Below are 27764 nucleotides of genomic sequence, written 5' to 3' on the forward strand. Positions count from 1 at the left end.
AGGGAAATAATGGAGACAGGAGTCACCACTGCTACGAGGCACCTTCTACCAGCGGCCACTACATAAATGCCCCTGCATACTGTCATGTATGGACAAGTGTTCATACTCAGCTCTCAGCCGCAGAGTTCCGCCTCCCCGTCCCCGGTACAGAATCAAGCGGACACAGCGCAGCGCCTCAGACCAGCTGTTCCCCCGGATACAGAGTGCCTGCTTCCTGGTTCCGGGGTAACATGTGACCGGCGCCTTTCCAGGCAGGTGAGCGGAGAGCTGATGTGGTAATGGAGGGTATGATATATGTTTGGGTCACGTGGTGGTCCGCGCTTTACCTGAGCTGCTGCTACCACATGTGCCCCAGTGTGCCCAGCCTCCAGGGCTCTGCTACTGATGCCGTCTGCACACGTTGCTTTGCTCTCCATCGTTAGCATGATGGGAACCTTCACATGGGGGAAAGTTAAAAAAATATATAGTTTCTGCAGGTGACAGCCAAATTGGAAGCCATGGTTACCACCAGCATTGTGATATCTCCAGCATACCTCCCAACAGCAGGGGCACCATGGCAATTTTGTTGCCACTAAGCCACGCCACTGACTTCTCCCAATTCCTATCTATACATGCCCAATCCCCTTAGTGTGCCCCTTACAGTAGTGCTGCCCCCACATAGTAGTGAAGTCCTTCCCGTGTTAATAAAATAATACTCACCTAGCCTCATTCCCCCAAAGAACGGCACATGTCATGCTCTCCGCGCCAGTAGCCACGATGCCCACAGGCCGTGCAATGATCCTTGGCCTGTGCTCTCTCCCGCTCACCACAGCAGGTGCAATACCGTCACCGCATCACGCCTGCTGGGGAGCGCTCAGACTGGTGAATGGTGGTGCCAGGAGCTGACATCTGCATCATCAGGACGCAGGTACAGTTGAAATCAGGACATGCCACAACCTCCCTGGGACCACGTGCCATATCAGAAAATAGAAAACAAGTCCATTACGCCATGACAGAATTCTCCTCATCATTTAGTTTTTTGTTCTTCTCTTATGTCAGAAAAACAGAAAAATAAAGAAAAAACGGATCCTGCATTTTAATCACCTGTTATGCTAATTTATGTACATTTGGTATCCGTTTTAGACATTACCATCTGAGATTGGTTATTCATTTTAGATGGAAAAAAAAGTTCTGCGTGCATAAAACCCTTGGGCTAGGTTCACATCTGCAGCAAAGGGTCCGTTAGGGGCTTTCATTGCAGATTCTAGCAAAGATACAAGATGAAATACTATGTTTTGTCCTACAGAATTCCGGAAAGTAGAGGTGGGCAATTAATTGATTTTTATTAACGGCCTGGCTATGTTTAAAAAATAAATAAAATAAAATGATCAGAAAAAAAGAAAATGGGAGTTTTCTGGGGTTATTATATTGACGGCCTATTCTTAGGAGAGGTCTTCCATATGAGAACAGTGGGGGTCTGACTCCCGGCAATCAGCAGTTTAAGAGGATAACTATTAGATCGGTCGGAGTCCGACCACTAGGACCCCACCAATCACAATGGGGGCCATGTACCCTGTGAAGCACCCCCTGAAATTAATGTAACGGCTGGTCAGGCATGTGCATGGCCGCTCTGTTCATTTCTATGGGAATTCCCGAGATAGCTAAGTGATATACTTGGCTATCTCCGGAATTCCCATATAAACCATATGGAGCAGCCGCAGGCATGCCCGACCAGCCGCTCTGTTAATTTCAAGGGGTAAGGCTCCCCTGTTTTTGTGATCCCAGTGGTAGGACCCCCACTGATCTAATAGTTATCCCCTATCCTGTTTATAGGGGATAACTCAATGTAACCAAAATACCCCTTTAAAGGCTATGTACACCTTTGGGGAAATTTTTTATTATTGCATTGTACTCATTTTAGGCTAAAAATCCTTTCATTAAAAGTTCAGAGCCCTTTTCTCCGTACAGGGCTGAGTTTCTCTAGTAGCAGGATCTGAATTTCCTCTCTGCTCTGTCAGCCAGCTCACCTGACGGGCTCATGATCTCTGACCATTATAAACATTCATTATAGCTCAGTTCTTATCTTACTGATAAGAATGTGGCTTAAAGGGACACTGACAGGCCCTATAAACATATTTAGTTATTCCTATGCAGTCATAGATCTATTAAAGTGTATTCCATTGATATAAGAGTACCCCCTGTCCGCATTGTAAACCATGTAAAAACAACTTTATATTCATCTGTCAATCACATTTCTTTATGCCCAAGGGGCGTTTTTTCACATTTCTTCATGCCCAAGGGGCGTTTTTTCTCCTACCTTCGTGCCCAGCCGCGCCTCAACTGTCGCTTCCTAGCGCCGCCCAGTTCATTATTATTCACTGCGAATACCGTGGTGTGTTTTGCGGTCCGCAAATCGCGAATCCGCAAAACACGGATGGCGTCCGTGCTCGTTCCGCAATTTGCGGAATGGCACGGACAGCCTTCAATATAAATGCCAGTATTCTTGTCCGCAAAGCGCGGACAAGAATAGGACATGTTCTATTTTTTTAGCGGGGCCACGGAACGGAGCAACGGATGCGGACAGCACACGAAGTGCTGTCCGCATCTTTTGCGGCCCCATTGAAGTGAACGGGTCCGCATCCGAGCTGCCAAAACGGTGGCTTGGATGCGGATCAAAACAACGGCCGTGTACATGAGGCCTTAGGAATAAGATTAACATCAAAATGTGCAGCAAATCTTTTACTGCATAAGGCCTCATGCACACGACCGTTGTGTGCATCCGTGGCCGTTGTGCCGTTTTCAGTTTTTTTTCGCGGACCCATTGACTTTCAATGGGTCCGTGGAAAAAACGAAAAATGCACCGTTTGGCAGCCGCATCCGTGAGCCGTGTTTCCTGGCCGTGAAAAAAATATGACCTGTCCTATTTTTTTCACGGCCAACGGTTCACGGACCCATTCAAGTCAATGGGTCCGTGAAAGAACACGGATGCACACAAGATTGGCATCCGTGTCCGTGATCCGTGGCCGTAGGTTAGTTTTTATACAGACGGATCCGTGAAAACTCAGAACCGACAGTATATTCTAACACAGAAGCGTTCCCATGGTGAAGACTGCCCCCTGCTGCCTGGCAGCATCCGATCTCTTACAGGGGGCCGTGATCAGCACAATTAACCCCTTCAGGTGCGGCACCTGAAGGGGTTAATTGTGCTGATCACGGCCCCCTGTAAGAGATCAGGGCTGCCAGGCAGCAGGGGGCAGACCCTCCCCCTCTCCCCAGTTTGAATATCATTGGTGGCCAGTGCGGCCCCCCCCCTCCCTCTATTGTAATAATTCGTTGGTGGCACAGTGTGCGCCCCCCCCCCTCCCTCCCTCTATTGTAATAATTCGCTGGTGGCACAGTGTGCGCCCCCCCCCCTCCCTCCCTCCCTCTATTGTAATAATTAGTTGGTGGCACAGTGTGCGCCCCCCATCGGCCCCCCCTCCCTCTATAGCATTAACAACATTGGTGGCCGGTGTGCGGCCTCCCACCCCCCCCCCCCCCCCCCATCATTGGTGGCAGCGGAGTTCCGATCGGAGTCCCAGTTTAATCGCTGGGGCTCCGATCGGTAACCATGGCAACCGGGACGCTACTACAGTCCTGGTTGCCATGGTTACTTAGCAATAGTACAATAGTAGAAGATTCATACTTACCTGCTGCTGGCTGCTGCTGCGATGTTCGTGTCCGGCCGGGAGCTCCACCTACTGGTAAGTGACAGGTCTGTGCGGCGCATTGCTAAATGAACTGTCACTTACTAGTAGGAGGAGCTCCCGGACACGAACATCGCAGCTCCCAGGTAAGTATGAATCTTTTACTATTGTACTATTGCTAGTAACCCGCTGCCACCAATGATCGGGGGGGGGGGGGGGGAGATGGGAGGCCGCACACTGGCCACCAATGTTGTTAATGCTATAGAGGGGGGGGGGGCCAATGGGGGGCGCACACTGTGCCACCAACGATTTATTACAATAGAGGGAGGAAGGGGGGGGGGGGCGCACACTGTGCCACCAACGAATTATTACAATAGAGGGAGGAAGGGGGGGGGCACACTGTGCCACCAACGATTTATTACAATAGAGGGAGGAAGGGGGGGGGCGCACACTGTGCCACCAACGAATTATTACAATAGAGGGAGGAAGGGGGGGGGCACACTGTGCCACCAACGAATTATTACAATAGAGGGAGGAAGGGGGGGGGGGGCCGCACTGGCCACCAATGATATTCAAACTGGGGAGGGTCTGCCCCCTGCTGCCTGGCAGCCCTGATCTCTTACAGGGGGATATGATAGTACAATTAACCCCTTCAGGTGCGGCACCTGAGGGGTTAATTGTGCTGATCACGGCCCCCTGTAAGAGATCGGATGCTGCTAGACAGCAGGGGGCAGTCATGTACACAGTTTGTAGTATATTCTAACTAGAAGCGTCCCCATCACCATGGGAACGCCTCTGTGTTAGAATATACTGTTGGAAATGAGGTTTCACGATCTAACTCATATCCGACAGTATATTCTAACATAGAGGCGTTCCCATGGTGATGGGGACGCTTCAAGTTAAAATATACCATCGGATTGGAGAAAACTCCGATCTGATGGTATAAAAGGGACTCCAGACTTTACATTGAAAGTCAATGGGGACGGATCCGTTTGAAATGGCACCATATTGTGTCAACGTCAAACGGATCCGTCCCCATTGACTTGCATTGTAATTCAGGACGGATCCGTTTGGCTCCGCACGGCCAGGCGGACACCAAAACGACTTTTTTTTTCATGTCCGTGGATCCTCCAAAAATCAAGGAAGACCCACGGACGAAAAAACGGTCACGGATCACGGTAAAACGGAACCCCGTTTTGCGGACCGCAAAAAAATACGGTCGTGTGCATGAGGCCTAAAGCTATGTAGTTTACCCTGATACATGCCAAAGGTAATATTTGATATTTACTAATGCCATAGTACCTAGAATGTGGTGCATTTTTCTCACAAAACGTCACATCACGTGATCTATTGCACCTCGTTCTATGATAGGGTTCTTATTTTACGCCATCTACAGGATTAGTAAATCTGCCCCACCGTGTGAATTTCTTCTTGGCTTTACATGTTCTAATCTGCTAAAGATTAGGAGATACAATCTGTGACTGCAGAGCAAATCTGAACACTATCAGTGTATTCTTAGGAATGGATTTATGGATCTGAAACTGGACTCAATATCATTTGCTGATTTTAGTGCATATTATATGGAGGAATGGATCCACCGGAGATGACCGAAGAGATGAAAAGTTGGATGGACAAGGCCTTTCAAATGGTATGGAGTGAGAGGAGATGGCGTCCAGTATAAATGAATTACCCCATGCTATTATTTAATGCCAGGGTAGCACACACATCCATAAAATCCTAGATCAGGGCTCAGCCATCTTCGGCACTCCAGCTGCTGTGAAACTACAACTCCCAGCATGCACACTTAGCTAGTCTTGTAACTCCCATAGAAGTGAAAGGAGGATTCTGAGAGTTGTAGTTTCCGAACAGCTGGCGTGCCGGAGGTTGCTGATCCCTGTTCTAGATTCATATTCAGATGTGCCTGTTTTTCTGCAGGAAAAAAAACATGGGAGCATGCACAACTTTCAGCAGTTTTGCGGAAGGAACGTGCCCATTTTATTAAATGGGTCTTTGAAAACCATAGACAGCACCTGTGTGACCATAGAAAACTGCTAAAAAGAGGATTATTTATTATTGATTACTCCTGCGCTGCCAGAGGAAGCTCCTAATTTATGCTGATTTGCACATCTGGAGTGAAATGGATTGTGAACGGGCACTATACAAGTGCAGTTCATTTGAAATCTTGTTACCAGGCAAAACATAGACAAGTTTGCTATTGCTCATCTGTAACTACCCAGGCCCTGAAAAAAAGGGGTGGTGTAAAAAACAAACCGCAATGGCTTCAGCAGTCACTTGCTGTGTCTGCACATGTCACTACTGATTGTTTGGCAGCGGTAACATTTTTGGCCAGGCTGGGGGTGGAAGAGACAGAAATGGAGTCGTGCCAGATGACCAGAACAGGTGGATATGTTTTTTTTACTTCTTTTTTTCACTCATACACAATGCATGGCTTTCCCCACTATTTTTTTATGGCCTAGGCAACCTCTCTAAGAATCACAAATGTAAGGTTTTAGATGTTATTTAAAGTGAAGCTTGACATTGCAATTGTTCTTTATTTACACAGCTGATTGTAAAATGAGTTTCACGAAGGCATATGACTGCATTTTATAAGTATCAAATCACAACTCAAGCAACAAAGTTTTATACAAAATCACAGATCTTTTTATTGGTACAAAATTAGAGTTGTGACCACTGGCCACACAGACATTTAAGAACACTTAAAATGCCATACAGACCGCAGATATGTGGTAGTTACAATGATAATGCGTAAAGTGCAAGTGCTAAAAACTTTACAGCCAAGAGATTGGTCAGTGCCAAACACCAAGTTAGGTCTTGTCTATACTATATAGCAAACGGTAAATATTGGACCATAAACTAAAAGGACCTATTACTTACATCAGTGACTCTAAACAAATAATGACATGAATGAGAAAGCATACTGACCACAATCTCTACCACGGCACTGACAGTCTGTGCCCCGACGCGCGTTTCGCCGTCAGCTTTTTCAAGGGGTAATGACAAACAGCTTCCTAACCGGGTATATATGGTCCACATAGTGGGCGGACACACTTTCACCTAACCTATAGATGAAGGGCACACTGATAAGGAGGCAGGTTCCACAGCATTCCTCACCTGCATAGTATGTTATGCTCGTCTCGTGTGTTATGGCGCACGAACCGCCGCACACCGCCAATGCTCACGTGACCGGCCGTCGCAATGACGCAGGGCGGCTACGCTCACCAGAGCACAGGACGTCCTACGTCAGAGCCAGGGCCGCGTCAGTGCGCCCGCGGCTGCGCAGATGGACGTGCGCACTACGAGCTCCATGCAGGTTAAGGGCAAAACACTGTCTTGAATCAATTGCTCCAACAGTGCGCTCTCCATCCTAAAACATATATACATATGGGGTTATGTGGTTTTCCTTATCTCCCTACCAATATTTGGTTCGTCATGTATCTCTAAAGGTATATACATCAAAATAGATATGCACAGGTATCATACATTATGAATTAAATTCTGAAAAAAGCTCCCACATTAAAAATACAAGAACCCACAACGACAGTGATTAGTGACGCTAGTGATAGTGCTATAAACAGTATATATATATTTATGTAAAATACACATAAATTGTGAGACAATTAATCATTATGTAACTATATGCATGATTACCATTCCAAAGGACATGATTATCATACCACAAAAATACAGTTTGACTTAATTAACATCGTGCAAAAATTATATAAATAAACATGATCATAACTATAAATATATTGTCATGCATGCCTTATCACGGTACACCAACACCGGCATGAACAAGCAATACATGTGTTATAAAAATAAAAAAAGACATGTATTTAAAAGTTATTAGTAATAAGAATACATGATTTCATCAACATGTGTTTATAATGTACAGACATAAATGCACTTCATAACATGATGTATATACATGACTCATTGATCGCAGTTCACCAAACGATCCAATGGTTTGTAGGTCCTATCCATATTTATTCTTATGGAGAAAAAGATTTTCCAATTCCATAACAGCAGTATATATATACCCTACATATGTAGACAAAAAAGAGATCAAATCAGTGTGCATAGTTCATACATCACACCATACGAACCCGGCTAGAGATAACCTAAAAACATAGACATCCTAACTATCTAAAACACCACACATCAGAGATGATGCTGCACCCTACAAAAACGAGGCAAATGGAACTTTATCATTCAGGCCAAATGGCACCTGAGTATTCAACTTCACAATCCACTTGCTTTCAACCTGCTCCAACCGTTTAAAAAGATCACCGCCACGCGCACCAAGGGAGACCCTATCTATCCCCCTGAATTTTAAGTCCTGCCAACAGTTGTTATGTTTCTGACGGAAATGTTTTGCAATAGGTTTTAATTTTACAAGTTTATCTCTTTCTCCATCCGCAATTTTGGCGGCTGCCCGAATGTCTTTCTGATGTTCCTGTATGCGAACCCGAAACTCACGAGTCGTCATACCAATGTATATCAGGCCACATGGACATGTGGCGTGATATATGATTCCTGTGACACTACAGTTGATAAAATGGACAATATTATAGCTCACTTTACCTGAGGAATCCTCAAAAGTCTTGGTTTTGATAATTGCTCTACATGTGGTACAATGACCACATGGTACAGAACCCCATTTGGGCCCTTTGGATTCAAAAATGAATCCAGATTTAGATGGTATATAATGGCTCCTCACTAGAATATCCCTGAGATTTTTGCTCCGTTTTGCCACAAATTGGGGGGTTGGGGTAATTATTTTCCCCAAGTCCACATCCGATTTAAGGATGGGCCAAAATCTTCTGAAGATTTCTCTCATATTGTACCATTGAGTATTGTAGTTGGTTATCATACGTGTGACAGGAGTTTCTGGGTTGACCCGAGCCTTGGGAGATAATAGGGATTCCCTTGATGCGGCGGCGGCACGTGTATAGCCACGTTGTATATCACTATGATTGTACCCCCGTTGTGTGAATCGGTTTTTTAAGGTTTCAGATTCTCTTTCAAATTCGCCTCTTGATGTCTAAAACCATGCGTTGAGAGCTTACCTTCGTATATTCGTGACTCGACAGACGTGTTAAAACGTCTGGAGAATGTCAAAATGGAGGATAACATGTTTTTAATAACATGTGATGTAGAATCGCTGTATACGTGTATTGCACACGATATAGGCTTGGAATCCTCCCTTTTCTTTCTACGCACAAGAAATCTTCCACAGGATCTGATTGATCTTTTGATGAAACTTCTAGACTACATATTGAGGCATAATTATTTTTTATTTTTTGTTTAAAGACCAACATTATTTACAACTACGAGGAGTAGCGATGGGTGCGAAATGCGCACCCTCGTATGCAAATTTATTTTTGGGTAATTGGGAGCGACAGTGTGTGCAGTCATCTATGGATGAAGCTGATGGGGAGGTAATATCATGGATGAGGTTTATTGATGATGTTTTGTTTATATGGCAGGGGTCACGGGTGTCTTTGGATTTGTTTTTGGAGAAATTAAATGCGAACAATTGGAACATCACTCTAACCAAAGTGGTAAGTCAGAAAGAAATTGACTTCCTAGACATCAACATTAAAGTAACAACTAATGGTGACCTTGAAACCTCGATCCATAGGAAATCAACTGCCGTTAACTCCTTGCTTCATGCTACTTCATTCCACCCCAAACATCAAAAAACCTCAATACCGATTGGTCAATTCTTGAGGGCAAGACGGATCTGCACATCAAGAGGCGAATTTGAAAGAGAATCTGAAACCTTAAAAAACCGATTCACACAACGGGGGTACAATCATAGTGATATACAACGTGGCTATACACGTGCCGCCGCCGCATCAAGGGAATCCCTATTATCTCCCAAGGCTCGGGTCAACCCAGAAACTCCTGTCACACGTATGATAACCAACTACAATACTCAATGGTACAATATGAGAGAAATCTTCAGAAGATTTTGGCCCATCCTTAAATCGGATGTGGACTTGGGGAAAACAATTACCCCAACCCCCCAATTTGTGGCAAAACGGAGCAAAAATCTCAGGGATATTCTAGTGAGGAGCCATTATATACCATCTAAATCTGGATTCATTTTTGAATCCAAAGGGCCCAAATGGGGTTCTGTACCATGTGGTCATTGTACCACATGTAGAGCAATTATCAAAACCAAGACTTTTGAGGATTCCTCAGGTAAAGTGAGCTATAATATTGTCCATTTTATCAACTGTAGTGTCACAGGAATCATATATCACGCCACATGTCCATGTGGCCTGATATACATTGGTATGACGACTCGTGAGTTTCGGGTTCGCATACAGGAACATCAGAAAGACATTCGGGCAGCCGCCAAAATTGCGGATGGAGAAAGAGATAAACTTGTAAAATTAAAACCTATTGCAAAACATTTCCGTCAGAAACATAACAACTGTTGGCAGGACTTAAAATTCAGGGGGATAGATAGGGTCTCCCTTGGTGCGCGTGGCGGTGATCTTTTTAAACGGTTGGAGCAGGTTGAAAGCAAGTGGATTGTGAAGTTGAATACTCAGGTGCCATTTGGCCTGAATGATAAAGTTCCATTTGCCTCGTTTTTGTAGGGTGCAGCATCATCCCTGATGTGTGGTGTTTTAGATAGTTAGGATGTCTATGTTTTTAGGTTATCTCTAGCCGGGTTCGTATGGTGTGATGTATGAACTATGCACACTGATTTGATCTCTTTTTTGTCTACATATGTAGGGTATATATATACTGCTGTTATGGAATTGGAAAATCTTTTTCTCCATAAGAATAAATATGGATAGGACCTACAAACCATTGGATCGTTTGGTGAACTGCGATCAATGAGTCATGTATATACATCATGTTATGAAGTGCATTTATGTCTGTACATTATAAACACATGTTGATGAAATCATGTATTCTTATTACTAATAACTTTTAAATACATGTCTTTTTTTATTTTTATAACACATGTATTGCTTGTTCATGCCGGTGTTGGTGTACCGTGATAAGGCATGCATGACAATATATTTATAGTTATGATCATGTTTATTTATATAATTTTTGCACGATGTTAATTAAGTCAAACTGTATTTTTGTGGTATGATAATCATGTCCTTTGGAATGGTAATCATGCATATAGTTACATAATGATTAATTGTCTCACAATTTATGTGTATTTTACATAAATATATATATACTGTTTATAGCACTATCACTAGCGTCACTAATCACTGTCGTTGTGGGTTCTTGTATTTTTAATGTGGGAGCTTTTTTCAGAATTTAATTCATAATGTATGATACCTGTGCATATCTATTTTGATGTATATACCTTTAGAGATACATGACGAACCAAATATTGGTAGGGAGATAAGGAAAACCACATAACCCCATATGTATATATGTTTTAGGATGGAGAGCGCACTGTTGGAGCAATTGATTCAAGACAGTGTTTTGCCCTTAACCTGCATGGAGCTCGTAGTGCGCACGTCCATCTGCGCAGCCGCGGGCGCACTGACGCGGCCCTGGCTCTGACGTAGGACGTCCTGTGCTCTGGTGAGCGTAGCCGCCCTGCGTCATTGCGACGGCCGGTCACGTGAGCATTGGCGGTGTGCGGCGGTTCGTGCGCCATAACACACGAGACGAGCATAACATACTATGCAGGTGAGGAATGCTGTGGAACCTGCCTCCTCATCAGTGTGCCCTTCATCTATAGGTGAGGTGAAAGTGTGTCCGCCCACTATGTGGACCATATATACCCGGTTAGGAAGCTGTTTGTCATTACCCCTTGAAAAAGCTGACGGCGAAACGCGCGTCGGGGCACAGACTGTCAGTGCCGTGGTAGAGATTGTGGTCAGTATGCTTTCTCATTCATGTCATTATTTGTTTAGAGTCACTGATGTAAGTAATAGGTCCTTTTAGTTTATGGTCCAATATTTACCGTTTGCTATATAGTATAGACAAGACCTAACTTGGTGTTTGGCACTGACCAATCTCTTGGCTGTAAAGTTTTTTAGCACTTGCACTTTACGCATTATCATTGTAACTACCACATATCTGCGGTCTGTATGGCATTTTAAGTGTTCTTAAATGTCTGTGTGGCCAGTGGTCACAACTCTAATTTTGTACCAATAAAAAGATCTGTGATTTTGTATAAAACTTTGTTGCTTGAGTTGTGATTTGATACTTATAGATCCATATATCTTTTATTGGTTTTGTAATGAATGATTGTGGATCATTTACTTATTTGAAATAAGGAAACAGTGTTGGTTTATCTATTGACTGCATTTTATAGTCTGTATTATGGGGGCAACACCTGAACCAAGATATGATCATCATTGGGTTCAGTTCAGTAACATTACACAGAATTTGGCGGTTGCAGCCACTATGGTTGTATAAACCTGACCTAACTGGAAAGTGTCAGCAAGCGAGCTAGATGCTGTTGTGAGATGTTACAGATCAGTGATGTGTAGCTTGCTGATGGTTTCCACATGACACTGCTGTTTGATCTTTTTTTGTTTGTTTTGTATTTCCATTGGCCATAATGTAATATTGGATGTTTTCTCATTAATTTCAGGCTCAAGATGCCTTAGATAATGGTGAAGTTCCTGTTGGATGTCTCATGGTCCATGATAAACAAATAGTGGGGAAAGGAAGAAATGAAGTCAATGAAACAAAAAATGTATGTTGCAGCAAAGTAGCAGAATCTGTTTACAAACTAACTCTAACTAACTATATATACTCTAACAATACAATAGTATTACTTTCACTGATACTTAAAGGGGTTATCCAGGCATTGATCATGAGTACTGATAAGTCATCATTATCAGATCAGCGGGGCACCGCCACCAATCAGCTGTTACAGGGATGCGCTGCGCTCGCTGGAGCTCTAGTCAGCGCAGCCGGCTGCAGGCATCTCTCCAAGCACAGCGCTGTATATAGTACAGTGGCTGTGCTTGGTATTGCAGCTCAGCCCATTCACTTTTATGGGGCTGAGCTGCAACTAGACTACTAGACCGATGTAAGGTGACATCACATGGCCTATGAAGAGGCCGCGACGCTCACAGAGCGCCGGCCTTATCTAACAGCTGATCAGTCTGACACCCGGGACCCCTGCCGATCTGATATTAATGTCCTATGTTGAGGATAGGTCATCAATATTAATTAATGAGTAACCCCTTTAAAGAGGATTTGTCACCACTCTTGACTTGTCTGTTTTTTTTTTTAAATCAGATGTTTCTTTATTAACATTTTCCAGTCTTATTTTATCACATTAACATGATATTTTGTAGACCACAGCTGTATACATTATCTGTCATATATAATATATAATATATACATTATATTACACATATCTACATAAGACATGGCATAAATCCACATATAAACTCCGGTATCAAAAGTATCTTCAATGTGAGTACAATTATCCATCCTAAACAAATAAACCCATACCTCCCCCTAATCCCTTTAAGGCAGGACACACTCTTAAAACATCTTCCTTAGTCATCACTCTCGGGGTGTCGGCACCACATTACTCCTTAATAAGCCATCCACCATCATCTAATTCCAATCAGCGATGTTCCATATAACATCACAGTCCATCATCAATCTTCCCATACAGCCACATTCTAATTCCAGGTAACCCCCTCACTATCAGGCTTCTATAAATGCACCACACACCTGCTACCATCCGATATTCTATATATATCATCCATTCTCACTGCATTCACCTTGTCATAGAAAAAGTCCTTGTAAGTGCCAGCCAGGAGCTACAGCACCCAGAGTTATCAATCCAGCTGCCCCAGATTGCTTCGAATTTGGACAGACACTTCCTTTTTTGATATACTCCTCTTTCTAAGCGAATCACAGTATTTAATCTAGCAACATATTCTGATATATCAGGAGGTATGGGCTGGATCCACTTTGCTGCCAATGTTTTCCTAGCTTGATATAGCATTCTCCCTATTCCAGTAATTGTAACAGACTGTAAATTATTATCTGGTACCAGGCCTAATACACACAGTTTGGGATCCAACTTAAAACTAGCACTATATACTTTGTTCACCAGATGTAGTATTGCTTTCCAATAAGATGACAGTGATGAACATGACCACATCATGTGTAAAAGGTCAGCTTCATCACTTCCACACTTCGGACAGTCTGGACTATCTCTGTAGCCTATTTTATGCAAGAACACTGGGGTCTTATATACCCTATGTATTAAATATAGATGGGATAACCGTGCTGCCTCACTAAGGGATAAAATAGGGGTAGACTTGTCTGTTTTAGTAGCTTGTATTCCCCATGGATAGCAATTCTGGAGCATCTTTACTTAGAACTCTATGTGGTGCATTTCCTCTGTTAGTCCTCATAGAAATGTATGAATAAATTGATAACTGGGTGTTACTATTTCCCCTGTCAAAGAGGTGTGTCCCTACAAATATGGCACTGACTGTTTAGACCGTGATTGTGGCGAAAAAAAAGGTAGGAAGGCGCTCATAGGGTGATAAGTTCAATGATGAATATATGGAATTAAGACATCGAGAGTTATGCTCACCTTACAATGTTGTGCATACGTGGGCGCAACACTCGTGAGGACAAGGGGTCGGTGCAGCCGGTATCTTCTCAGTCCTCGTGGGTGGAGTCGCCAAGTCTCCAGAGGAATGATATGTATTGCAATAGAATATTTTTTTTTAGTGCACTAATACAGTACACCAATTGATACCTTCTGGCGCAAAGACACGACCTCAGTAGATAAATAAAGGGTCTTTATTGGTGGGTGACAACGCGTTTCGGAGTTGGTACACTCCTTTTTCAAGTCACCATTACTAATCATCGAAAAATCGATATCAGCACCAATAGTGATAATAATGTCGCCATATATTCATGGATCCATTTGAATGTCAAAACCTGATGTACGCTTTTTGGGAATGAGTGCTTTTGTGCGTACATCAGGTTTTGACATTCAAATGGATCCATGAATATATGGCGACATTATTATCACTATTGGTGCTGATATCGATTTTATGATGATTAGTAATGGTGACTTGAAAAAGGAGTGTACCAACTCCGAAACGCGTTGTCACCAACCAATAAAGACCCTTTATTTATCTACTGAGGTCCTGTTTAGACCGTGTCAGACTGTGTAGGGACACACCGTCAACTGATTACACCCAGTTCTCAATTTATTTATAAATTTCTAGGAGGAATAGCAGAGGGGCAGCACAGGGAAAGCTATGAGAAAAGGTGCTTCAGCATTGTTTTTTTTTTTATGTGGAATGTAAGTATTTACTATAATAGACACGGAAGTGGCAGGTTCTTTTTAATAATTATCTTCACACTATTTAATAATTGTAGGACTTTTTAATGTATGAATGATGGGAGAAATGGCAACTAAAAGGGCATGTTTACTTGGCGAAAAGTACATCACAAAAATCCAGAGGAATGCAACGCAAAGGAGTTCGTGGCAGAAATCCCAAGTTGACCCAAGAAGGGCCATCATTTTATCCCATTCACTTGAAAGGCTGTAATTACCCTTCACCACCACTTCAATGTAGACGGCGCGCAGGTAAACATTGAAGAGGGCACAGCACTTGCACAAGAGGCACAACTCCTACAGTCGGACCCCCATCAGTCTGATATTGATGCCTATCCTGAGGATAGGTGATCAGTACCACAAAACTGGAATACCCCATTTAACTTTTTTAGGACCTGGCCATTTTCCATGTTTTCGTTTTTTACTCCCAGCTTTCCCAGAGCCAAACTTTTATCTTTCCATTCATATAGCCGTATGAGGGTTTGTTTTTTGCGGGACAAGTTGTACTTTCTAATGGCACCATTTACGGTTGCATACAATGTAGTGGGAAGAAGGAAATAATTTTCAAATGGGGTGGAATAAAAAAAAAAAAAGTTTTATGCTTTTTGTTTTTACAGTGTTTTCTATGCAGTAAGACTGACCAGTTACTTTAATTCTCAATGTCAGTACGATTTGAGCAGTACCATATTTATATAGTTTTTCTTGCGTTTTAATATATAAAAAAACTTTAGAAACTTTTATTTGCATCAACATATTAAGACCCCCATAACTTTTTTATTATTATGTGTATGGAGCTGTGTGAGGGCTCATTTTTTGAGGGATGATATGTAGTTTTCATTGATACCGTTTTGGAGTAAGACTTTTGGATCACTATTTTATTCAATTTTTTGGGGGAGGTAAAGTGACAACAAAATGGCTAATCGTCGATTTTAAAAAAAAATTTTTTTTTCTATTCCATTTGCCATATTTTAATAGTTGCGCGTCTTTGCATGTGGTGATACCTATGATGTTTATTTTTTATTTTGAGGAAAGGGGGAGTGATTTGAAATTTCTTTTTTTTTTTATATATATATATATTTTTTTTCTCTTTTTTTTTTTTTTTGCACTTTTTAATAGTTCCCTTAGGGAACTTGAACAAGCAATCATTAGATGAGAAGTTCACTATGTTCCTATGGAGCCCTGCCACAGGAAGGGTCTTCACAGGCAGCCTTAAAACATTCAGGAGGACCGAGGCTGCTACACAAACCATCCGGCTCCCCTGATCCCCCCCCCACTAGGGGGAGATGTTGAATCACTGGGAGTGCATGCTCCTGGTTTTGGAGATGCCAGATGCCATGGTCAAATGTGACCAAGGGGTTGTCAGGGTTCAGAGCTGAACCCGGAGATACCCTTATTTTTACCCAGATAGCCCCCCTGAGGCTAGCATCAGAGCAGTTTATGCTCCGATTCGCTCCCTTGCCCTGCGCTAAATCGCGCAGGACAATGGCTCTTTTGTTTATCATAACACACTGTCGGGCGAAAACTTCCGCCCGACAGTGTGTTTGGTGACGTCACCGGCTCTGATGGGCGGGCTTTAGCACTGCCCTAGCCGTTTTACTGGCTAGGGCAGTGCTAAATCCGGCCCATCAGTGCCGGTGACGTCACCGGGCTTCCTGGCAGCCCCGTGAAGAGCCCCGGTACGTCACCGGATCTCCAAAAAATGCCTTTGCCCTGCACGATTTAGCGCAAGGCAAAGGAGAGCATCGGAACATGAACTGCTCCGATGCTCAAGTCACGGGGGCTTCCGGGGTGAAAATGGAGGTATGTCCGAGTTCAGCTCTGAACCCGGACAACCCCTTTAAATATGTGCGATTCATGTTATCGTTGATTGCATACACTAGCCTCGGGTGTCTGCTGTTTAAAACAGCAGTCTCCCAGCAGCAATGGCGCCCACTGCGCTTGAGAGCAGGCACCATCTTTAAGTGCCCAGCTCCCAATGTATATTTACAGTAGGCGGTTGAGAACAGGTTAAAGAGATTTTTCCATTATAGGAACGAACTTTCAGCAAGAAAAGTCACCTCAGTTTAGTTATCAATGTGCAGCTCAAAAAGATACACCGTAAACTGCAAGAGTTCCCATTCTTTAAATGGAACAGTGAAAGAAGAGCCTGAGAGTGGTTCACACAGGCTCACTCTTCTGCCTTGCATCGGAAGTTGTAGTCTCACTTTCTTTCTCCAGTATTCAAATTATTTGTATAATTGTAGGTTAACCAGCCTGCAACTTTTTTATTTTTATTTTTTATAAATAAGTTATAGGATCTCCTTAAGACACACAGGAAATGTCCTGAAGATAGGCCATCAATGCTCAGAACCCAGAAAACTCCTTTAAAAAGCATCTATCAGCAGGATCAACCCTATTAAACCAGGCAGCCTGGTAGAGGTGATCAGGCTGATTTTATGTTTCTAGGTTGCAGTGTTCCTGAGATATAAGCATTTTTATTATTATGCTAATTAGCCGGGTCAGAAGGCACTGCTATTCTTACACCCCTCCTTTCTGTGCATGCCCCCCTCCCCTGTGATTGACAGGGCTAGACATCTCGTCTAGCCCTGTTTTCTCATTACTGCGCCAAATCCTCTCAGTGACTGGGTGGTTAAGCAGTGTATCTGATACCGCTTCCTACGCACATCAGACCAGTTGCGCAAGCGCCAAGTCAGCTGACCTTCTGGCTGGCCCCTTGGTGCTCGAACAACTAGTTACATAACAATAAAAATGCTCATATCTCGGGAATGCTGCTACAAAGAAACCTAAGTAAGGTATGGTTTTATTCAGCCTGATCAACCCTACCAGGCAATATGCCTGGTTTAATAGGGTTGATCATGCAGACAGACGCTCTTTAAAGGATCTGATGTTAATGTTTTTGTGTCGGATATCATAGGGCACCTTCAGAGGTTCCTGCCTCGATGCATCATTACCGTTTGGCCAGGACATACACAAGGAGGGGACTTACACTATATTAGCTTTTAATGTTATGGCTGATGGGTATAAGGTGATCATTATGTCTGTTACTGGCACAATCCGTAGTACAGATGTAACAATGATTAACTTCACTCTCATAACACATTAAATACAACAAATTTTCACTTGACTTCGCGTCAATCTGACCTTTTCTGCCACCATACATTGGAGTGCCATGAGATTTTTTGGGGTGAGGACTTCATGCTGCTGTGTTTCAGAGAAGAGGATCCGGGAATGGGGAGAAGAGTCACAGGAGCAGCTCCCCGCAGTCTTCTACCTGCCTGGCTCTGCTTGATTCACACATCTCTCCCTATACACAACCCTCTTTGACACTTCTCATACCTTTCTGTTACTGAAAACCTGACTACATTCCAAGCAAAAGGACATTCATATCAATCATGGCTTGCTTTGAACATTGTGTCAGATTTCCAGTAACATTTTGCCAGTCAGTGGTGAAGCCATATCACTTCACCAGTATGATCTCCTCGCATGGATGTGCGACAGAAGATCATTTGAATTGGAATTCCCCTATAAATGTAAATAATTAGATCATCCATGTAATATGTTTGTTTACCCCATATCACATTCTTCATCCTGCAGGCCACACGTCATGCAGAAATGGTGGCAATTGATCAGGTGCTGGACTGGTGTGAGAAGAATGGCAAGAGCTCCACAGAAGTTTTTGAAGACACCATCTTGTATGTGACAGTGGAACCATGCATCATGTGTGCCGGTGCTCTACGTCTACTCCGTATCCTTTCTGCATTACATACATACAATATTTGTAGCATCAATGGAATCTTTATTTTACAGGTTTATGTTACCAAACCGTAACTGAAGTTTTCCACTTCTAACTATTGATTTGGAAGTTTGAAAGAATTACTAACCAAGACAGATCCAAGTTTCCAGCTTCTTCTGGAGATGAAAGCTTGTCTTGATGCACAACAAGATAGCTGCTGATTCTTAGCAGTTGAAGGAGATTTTCTTAAAAAATATATATGTTTTTTCCTCATAAAAAAAGTGTCAGGAGAAGATTTCACAGAATAGTTGATCTTCCCCTAATGGAATTTATTTGGCATGTCAGTCAGAGAGTTCTACAGATCAGAGTTCATCATCACTGTGACTTTCACACTCACATATCACAGATCTCACCAGCTTTTTGCCCTTTGTAACGGTGTGTATGCTCTCAGAAATATGTTAACCTTTAACCACTTCCCGACCGCCCATTGACTATAAACATCCTTGGGCGGTCGGTTTATCTTTGAATGGACGTTCTGGAACATCCATTCAGAGATCGCAGCTGCACGCTAATTGTGCAGCTGCCGAGCGGGGGGCCCGCTCTCAGTGACAGCAGGACACCCCAGAGAGAAGGAAGGGACCGTTCCTGGGTGTCCTTGCCTTCTAGATCGCTGTATACACAGCACTCAATGCTATGCCGCTTCCTGTCCCCGCCCAGTGGACATGTGACCGCCAGGGCCGGGAGAGTGCAGGAGCTGTCAGGTCTTCCATAGATCTCGATCAGCCCTGTACTGAGGCTGTACAGCGCTGTATTATGTTGTACAGCCTCTCTGGGGGGTGTATTTCCCCTGTAGCTGGGACTTCTATGTCAGTAAAAAAAAAAAAAAAATTTGGGAGCTCACATCCCAAAAAACATAATATCAATCAATCAAAAACTCTTATGTACCCAAAAATGGTAGCAATAAAATGAAAAATTATGGCTTTAAGAAAATGGCAACACAAAAACATTATTTACATGCAGCGATCTCTTTCATTGTATGAGGATAAGGGATTGCTATTGTGATCCCTTGTCCTCCTACAGATTCATGGCTTCTGTGCAGCAGATCACTGTTTAGACAGCACGATCTGCTGCCCAGAAACGATAATTGGTGGTACCTGCACAAACAACAGGTTTGCTCGTTCATCGGGTGATTGGCGGCACATTTAGAAGGGCAGATTGATGGGAACGAGCGTTCGCAGGAGCGGACGTTTCCAATAATCTGCCCGATAATTGCCTTGTGTAAATACACCATAACTGTTTATTCTTAATATTGTGTAGGAACAATAATTATAATTATTATTTAATATACTTCATAAGGTAAATATATTTTTTTTTTACTAGAAAACAGCCTGTAAAGTGTCTTGTTAGTAATACTTTGAGTACTGCTTAGGAGAGCCCATCTTCAGCGTCTACTGTATGCTGAAGACAGCTATATGTAAATACAGAGGCAGGCTTCTCAGCCTGCCTTTTATGTCCCTACATGTGCCTTGTGCTATTTGTGACTTGTCCCTGCTCAAGTTGCTGGCAGTTCTGCTGATTGCTATCTTCCCAGCATTTCTACTCTAACATATTTCTGAACTGTAGTGCTCTACGCTGGCAAAAAGTATGCAGGTACATAGCAAACTAACTGTCAGTGGATCGCTGCCTATCTGCACCTGTACTGTTGGGAGTTTAGTGCTGGAGTAGTATGTTAGAATGGAGAGGGCTGAGTGATTTGCCTGGTCACACGACCCTTCATCAGCAGCCATCTTATAGACAGGATCCCTATGCGGACAGCAGAGAAGATTTGCCTAACAAGAGGGCAATGCTGGTTTATGAAATATGGCAAATGGCACAGAATAATAATAAAGGGGGTCATTTATTATACTGAAATATGCCTATGTTAGGTGTATTTCAGGCGCAGGTGGCAATCTGCGACTTTTTCCCACTCACCCCAGGTCTAAAATTGTGGGCGGGAAAGTGAACGGGCCAGTAGGAGTAGAAAATGGTCTTAATGTAAGCCAGCTAGGAAGCCGACTTACATTTAGACTGGCACTGGATGCACCAAAGTTATGGAGAGGCTGGCAACTCATAACTTCACCGAATCCACCGCCAGCTATGGGGCTTTATGAAGACCAGCGTCTAAAACGCTGGTCTTAATAAATGACCCCCAAAGACTATATTAGTAAGTGTCATATAGTCATCTTACCTTTACATTAGTCACAAGTAGCCAGAAAGTGGCTAACCCCTTTAAGAGTTGCTAGCAGTCAGCACTGGTAGCAAGTCAGATAGGCAGGGACAAGACGCACATATGGCACATGTAGGGCTGTGGTAGAGTGATAAAAGGCAGGCTGAGAAGCCTGCCTCTGTAATTAAACATAGCCGCCTTCAGCATACAGTATATGCCGATGACAGGCTCTCCTTAGTAACGCTCAGAGTGTTGATAGGAAGACCCTTTACAGGCTGTTTTCTAGTCAAAATAAACACATTTCCCTTATAAAGTATATTACTAAAAATAATAGCAACAGATGTACCTCAGCAATCACAGTTTGTGTGGCCCAAACAATCCAGATCTCCCAGTATCCAGGGTGCTTAGTGTTAAAATAGCAAAGGAGTAGTAACACCGCAGCAGAGGATAAATGTACCTTGTTCTGCTGCTGTGTTACAAAAAAATAAATAATAATTAAAATACTGTTCCTACATAATGTTAAAACATAAGAACAGTTCCACTTCACAGCTGTACATAGGTTTCTGCAGCATGGGCATGGATTTCTCCAAACCCCATTCATATGAGTTTCTGCTTTAACCCTGGAGCTTGTGAATATACCTGTGCTCCTTGAGAGGTGAGCCATTTTCTGCCAAACAGAATTGTAACTGGAGTGTGATAATATGCATGAAGAAAGACATTTTATACCAACAGTCATCATATCATCTGTCATTCCAGTGTAATTTAGTAAATTGTTAGGCAACATCGCTACAAGTACACTTGGTAAAATATGGGCTGTTGGAACCTGCACAATGTTCACTGGATGGAGACCTTATCCCAGGAGCTTTTCAAGGCCTTTACCTTTGCTAAAATTTTCTTGAATGTATCCTTAACACTGACTCAGGAATTCCTTTAGTGGTATATGGTTGCTGTAATGAACGATTTGGCGGATGTGGATCCATTTTGAATGTTGCTGAAAATAGTATACCAAACACAGGAGCTCCATTCAAGGTATGAGGATCCATTTTCATGACATAGTAAAGTAACTTCTGTACCTCTTGAAAATCAGGAACTAGAACCTAATATAACTATATACATTTGAAAGACATAGGATAACTCTAAAAGTAGTGGGACATTATAAGAAGTGAGAAAATGGTCCTCCCGGTGTTCAGAGGAGAAGGTGCTTCAGTGTTTGTTTATTTAGGGCGATGTCACACACAGCTTTTTGTGGCAGATTTTGATGCAGTTTTTTGAACCAGAGTCAGAAGTATGTTGGACTGGAATGAGAAATATAAAGGAAGGACTTCTCCTTCCTGCTGGATCCACTTCGAGCTTCAAGTCAGAAACCTGCATCGAAAATCTATCTATAGGGCTCCATTCACCTGACGGGAGCCAGTAGTGGGACCAGGGGCATAGCTAGAACTGTCTGGGCCCCACAGCTACATTTTTACAGGGCCCCCCCTCACTTACTTAAAATAAAACCTTTGAAAAAACTATTTTGTCTTTGTATCGCCATTTTCTGCCTAAAGAGCTGAAGCTTTTTTTTCTGGTTGATGAACTAGTTTTTATTGGTCCAATTTTTGATCACTAATGGGGTAAAAAAAATGTTGAATCGTGTTTTGATAGTTTTCAGTCACGGCATGCACCATGCATGAAAATTATTTTTATTTTTTAATAGTGAAGACACTTTTGGACATGGCAATGCTTATTTTTATGTTTATTTAAAACATTGTGAAAGTGGGGTGTTAGGAATTTTCATCCCAACCTCTACCCACTCTTTCCTCTGTCAGCCTCCAGTACTATAGCATGCAGTACATGGCAGCCTCCCCTCTCTGCCTCCACTGCTACACCATGTACTAGTGCTTATTATGGTACACATACGCACTCACCCGATGCCATCCAGGACCATCCTGGCATCACAAGTATGTATATGTTACTTAAGAGTCCCATAATAAGCACTAGTAGATGGCGAAACAGCGAGCAGAGAGGGGAGGCTGCAATGTACCGCATGCTATAGTACAGGAGGCTGGCAGAGAATGGATTGAGCAGAGGTTGTGATCTGGCTACCTGGCAGCTGCATGCTGAAGGCCTCAGCATGCAGCTGCCAGGTGGTCATCCCAGCCTCTGCCAGCCTCCTATACTATAACAGATGCATGCCTTTTATTATATGAGGCTGGTGGGACTGGGATTGCAGCCAGTGGCTGCACACTCAGGACTTTGCCTGCTGCTGTACCTGGCCTTTTTCTCCTATCCTCTCCCAGTCTGTGAAGTTCAGGAGGAAAGGGTGAACCACTTGTACTCTGCCCTCCTCCTTCCTCATGCTCAGAAAGGCCCCAGAACCACTGTGCACTAGTGCAGCAGTAGGCAAGACAAGGGAGGGGGGGGGGGGGTACCAGGCCCATACCTGTAAAACAAGTGCTGTGCATGCCCTCCACCCTCTGCCGTGCTGCTTCTCCTCTCGCATGCTTCTGCTGCTTGCTGCACTCCTTGCGGAGGCTTCACTTAGTGGGCGGGATGCAACTGCGCTACCTGATGAGATTAATTTACATAGCGTGCTGCCAGCTTGTTCTCTGGCTGGCAGTGCGCTATGCAGGCAGGCAGAAGAGGCAGCTCAACTCATCATCATGTATGGGGGCGGGCAGATGCTGGGCAGCGCGGGCACCCTTTTAATGAATGTGATGCAGAGTGGCTGGGCATGGTGAGCCTGCCCCTGTGTGAAAATTTTAAAGTATGTACAGTGAGGCACCTGGGGGCAGGAAGGAGCATCAGGGGCAGCGAGGCACCTGGAGGCAGGAAGGAGCATCAAGGGCAGCAAGGCATCAGGGGCAGGAAGGAGCATTAGAGGCAGCGAGGCACCTGGGGGAAGGAAGGAGCATCAGGGGCAGGAAAGAGCATCAGGGGCAGCGAGGCACCTGGTGGCAGGAAGGAGCATCAGGGGCAGCGAGGCACCTGATGACAGGAAGAAGCATCAGGGGCAGCGAGGCACCTAGTGGCAGGAAGGAGCATCAGGGGCAGCGAGGCACCTGGGGGCAGGAAGGAGCATCAGGGGCAGCGAGGCACCTGGAGGCAGGAAGGAGCATCAAGGGCAGCAAGGCATCAGGGGCAGGAAGGAGCATTAGAGGCAGCGAGGCACCTGGGGGAAGGAAGGAGCATCAGGGGCAGGAAGGAGCATCAGGGGCAGCGAGGCACCTGGGGGCAGGAAGGAGCATCAGGGGCAGCGAGGCACCTGGTGACAGGAAGGAGCATCAGGGGCAGCGAGGCACCTGGTGGCAGGAAGGAGCATCAGGGGCAGCAAAGCACCTGGTGGCAGGAAGGAGCATCAGGGGCAGCGAGGCACCTGGTGGTAGGAAGGAGCATCAGGGGCAGCGAGGCACCTGGAGGCAGGAAGGAGCATCAAGGGCAGCAAGGCATCAGGGGCAGGAAGGAGCATTAGAGGCAGCGAGGCACCTGGGGGAAGGAAGGAGCATCAGGGGCAGGAAGGAGCATCAGGGGCAGCGAGGCACCTGGGGGCAGGAAGGAGCATCAGGGGCAGCGAGGCACCTGGTGACAGGAAGGAGCATCAGGGGCAGCGAGGCACCTGGTGGCAGGAAGGAGCATCAGGGGCAGCAAAGCACCTGGTGGCAGGAAGGAGCATCAGGGGCAGCGAGGCACCTGGTGGTAGGAAGGAGCATCAGGGGCAGCGAGGCACCTGGAGGCAGGAAGGAGCATCAAGGGCAGCAAGGCATCAGGGGCAGGAAGGAGCATTAGAGGCAGCGAGGCACCTGGGGGAAGGAAGGAGCATCAGGGGCAGGAAGGAGCATCAGGGGCAGCGAGGCACCTGGGGGCAGGAAGGAGCATCAGGGGCAGCGAGGCACCTGGTGACAGGAAGGAGCATCAGGGGCAGCGAGGCACCTGGTGGCAGGAAGGAGCATCAGGGGCAGCAAAGCACCTGGTGGCAGGAAGGAGCATCAGGGGCAGCGAGGCACCTGGTGGTAGGAAGGAGCATCAGGGGCAGCGAGGCACCTGGGGGCAGGAAGGAGCATCAGGGGCAGCGAGGCACCTGTGGGCAGGAAGGAGCATTAGGGGCAGCGAGGAACCTGGGGCAGGAGGGAGCAGAGGCAAGCAGTGAGGCATCGGGGAGCAGTAAGGCACCTGGGAGCAGTGAGACAAGCAGAGGGGAGCAGTGAGGCACCTGTAAGCAGAGGGGAGCAGTGAGACAAGCAGAGGGGAGCAGTGAGGCACCTTGGAGCAGTGAGACAAGCAGAGGGGAGCAGTGAGACAAGCAGAGGGGAGCAGTGAGGCACCTGGGAGGAGAAGGGAGCAGTTAGGAACCCAATGGGCAGGGAGGGCCTAGGGGCAGGAGGGAGCAGAGGCAAGCAGTGAAGCACTTGAGAGCAGTGAGATGAGCAGAGGGGAGCAGTGAGGCACCTGGGAGCAGAAGGGATCAGTCAGGCACCTGGGAGCAGAAGGGAGCAGTTAGGAACCCAATGGGCAGGAGGAAGCAGAGGCAAGCAGTGAGGCACCTGAGAGCAGTGAGACGAGCAGAGGGGAGCAGTGAGGCACCTGGGAGCAGAGGGGAGTATAAGGGGCATGAGGAAACAACTAGTGCAGGGAGAGGAAGGACAATCAAATAACCTGAGGTGGGAGGACTCCTGCAAGAATCTGTTTAAGAGTGCAAAGGTCTCTTCCCCTTCGATCACACCAGCCAATCAGCGTACCCCTTTTTATCCTGATGCTCATTTTCCTCTCAGCAATGGGGAATAGATCTGCCAGGAGCACAGCTGGGGCTGAGATCGCCACACGGACCAGGGAGAGGAGGCAGCCTTGCAAAATAAACATAATGGTGCTGCTGTCATTTGCCTACTGTTTGTCCCCAGCCCTGTGCTCCCGGGCCCCTTCTGAGCTGGGGCCCCGAAGCAGCTGCTTCCCTGGTAGATACGCCACTGAGCGGGAGCCTATGAGCGATGTATACCATTGTATGCATATACAGTGACAGATGTCAGAGTGAGGCTTGGTTCACCATTTAGTTTTCCGTTCTTCTGACCCGTGCTCCTTGAGAGGTGAGCTATTTTTGCTAACCACAAAATATTTCTCATGTCATGTGGGTAGGACTACAGAGGACTACGTACTAGTAATCATTGTTCAGTGTGGACATCAGTGAAGATAAATTACGTATTGGGGGTACTTTACTTATTGGAAACACTGTTAGGCTACTTTCACACTCAGGGCTTGTTCACACGACCATTGCCCCTCCGTTGCCATATTGCGGCCCGCATACGGGAGGTCCGCAATACATGGGGCACCGGCCGTGTGCGTTCCGCATCACGGATGCGGACCCATTCACTTGAATGGGTCCGCAAATCCGGAGATACGGAACCACAGAACAAAACCCTACGGAAGCACTACGGAGTGCTTTCGTGGGTTCCGTTCCGTGCCTCCGCACTGCAAAAAGATATAACTTACTCTATCTTTTTGCGGAACGTACGGATCACGGACCCCAAGTGAATGGGATTGCAATCTGCATGCGGCAACCCCATGGCTGGTGCCCGTGCATTGTGGACCGCAATTTGCGGTCCACAGCACTGTCACGGAGGGGAAACGGTCGTGTGAATAAGGCCTTACGTTGTTGTTCTCTGGTATCTCAATACCAGAAAAAAACTGTTCCGTTTAGTCCTCATGCATTCTGAATGGAAAGAGATCTGTTCAGGATGCATCAGGATGTCTTCCGTTCTGTCAGCATTCTGGCACTGAAAACAATGTCAATCATTATGGATCCGTATTTTATGGAGCCTAAAAAAACAGATCCATCGCAAATTGATTTTCAATGTAGTTAGTGACTGATCTGTTTATATCCGTTTTAATTTCACATCACCACGTCCTAACAGAACGGAGGCATCCTGATGTGCAAAATCAAAACGGATCCGTTTAATTCTGCTATTGAGATCCTCTGCCGGATCTCAATACTGGAATTAACAATGCAAGTACGAAAGTAGCCTTAGGCCTCGTTCACATCACCGTTCAGCCTTTCTGTTCTCCTGCTCCATTTAGGAGCAGGAGAACAGAAAGGACGGAAAAGGCACATAACTGATGCCAAACTGAGTCAAACGGAGCCCTTAGGACCCCATAGACTATAATGGGGTCCGTTATGTTTCCGCTCAGAAGATGATTTTTAAGCGGACACAAAAGTTGTGCATGTAGGAGTTTTGTCTCCGCTTAAAAATCATCTTCTGAGCGGAAACATAACGGACCCCATTATAGTCTATGGGGTCCTAAGGACTCAGTTTGGCGTCAGTTATGTGCCTTTTCCGTCCTTTCCGTTCTCCTGCTCCTAAACGGAGCAGGAGAACGGAAAGGCTGAACGGTGATGTGAACGAAGCCTTAGTAAAATAAAGTGGAACCGGGCGTTTAGAGTCCTGTGACTTTATGTATTGTTTAGTGCATACCAGGATACAAAGCTGAGAAAGCCGTGGAGCTGTTAAAGACCTTTTACAAGCAAGAAAACCCTAATGGTCGGTATCACTCACATTTTGGTATCTTTACTGTACATATTAACAAAGATGATTGAAAAATAATATCTCTTCTTTTTTTCGCTTGTAGCACCAAAATCAAAAGTCCGAAAAAAAGAATAAACCAATTTCCACTTTAGTTTGGAAGACGCTTCTACTTGATCAAGTAAAATAGGCACAAAACTCTGAAACATTCTACGTCCTTTTTGTCCTTGACTGTCACCTGTTACCTTCTTCTGTGCTGCTGTTTTAGTGCTTTTCTAATTGGAATCTAAAGAAAAACTCTTCCTGAATGGCAGAGCCCGGA

The 27764-nt window shown here is 44.9% G+C and overlaps 2 protein-coding genes across 4 annotated transcripts in view; one reads left to right on the forward strand and one right to left on the reverse strand.

Moving 5' to 3' along the window:
- PEX3 (peroxisomal biogenesis factor 3) overlaps positions 1 to 225 on the reverse strand; it is a 48044-nt gene extending 47819 nt beyond the window's left edge. The window contains exon 1 of the mRNA XM_040429248.1: positions 107 to 225. The gene's annotated coding sequence lies outside the window, so the exon portion shown is untranslated. The remainder of the gene's footprint in view (positions 1 to 106) is intronic.
- ADAT2 (adenosine deaminase tRNA specific 2) lies at positions 148 to 27764 on the forward strand. 3 transcript variants are annotated; one of them, XM_040429250.1, is made up of 7 exons: positions 148 to 255; positions 5185 to 5313; positions 12277 to 12381; positions 18610 to 18760; positions 21877 to 21983; positions 27388 to 27460; positions 27549 to 27764. In XM_040429250.1, exons 2-7 carry the CDS (start codon positions 5254 to 5256, stop codon positions 27578 to 27580), a joined length of 528 nt encoding a protein of 175 aa, XP_040285184.1. In that variant the 5' UTR covers positions 148 to 255; positions 5185 to 5253; the 3' UTR covers positions 27581 to 27764. The 3 variants fall into 3 exon arrangements, with proteins under 3 accessions (XP_040285184.1, XP_040285183.1, XP_040285185.1); XM_040429249.1 differs by having other exon boundaries at positions 210 to 255; positions 5236 to 5313; XM_040429251.1 differs by having other exon boundaries at positions 255 to 285; positions 5236 to 5313.

The sequence above is a fragment of the Bufo bufo genome, chromosome 4 (genome assembly GCF_905171765.1).
Source record: "Bufo bufo chromosome 4, aBufBuf1.1, whole genome shotgun sequence".
NCBI classification, from domain to species: Eukaryota; Metazoa; Chordata; class Amphibia; order Anura; family Bufonidae; genus Bufo; species Bufo bufo.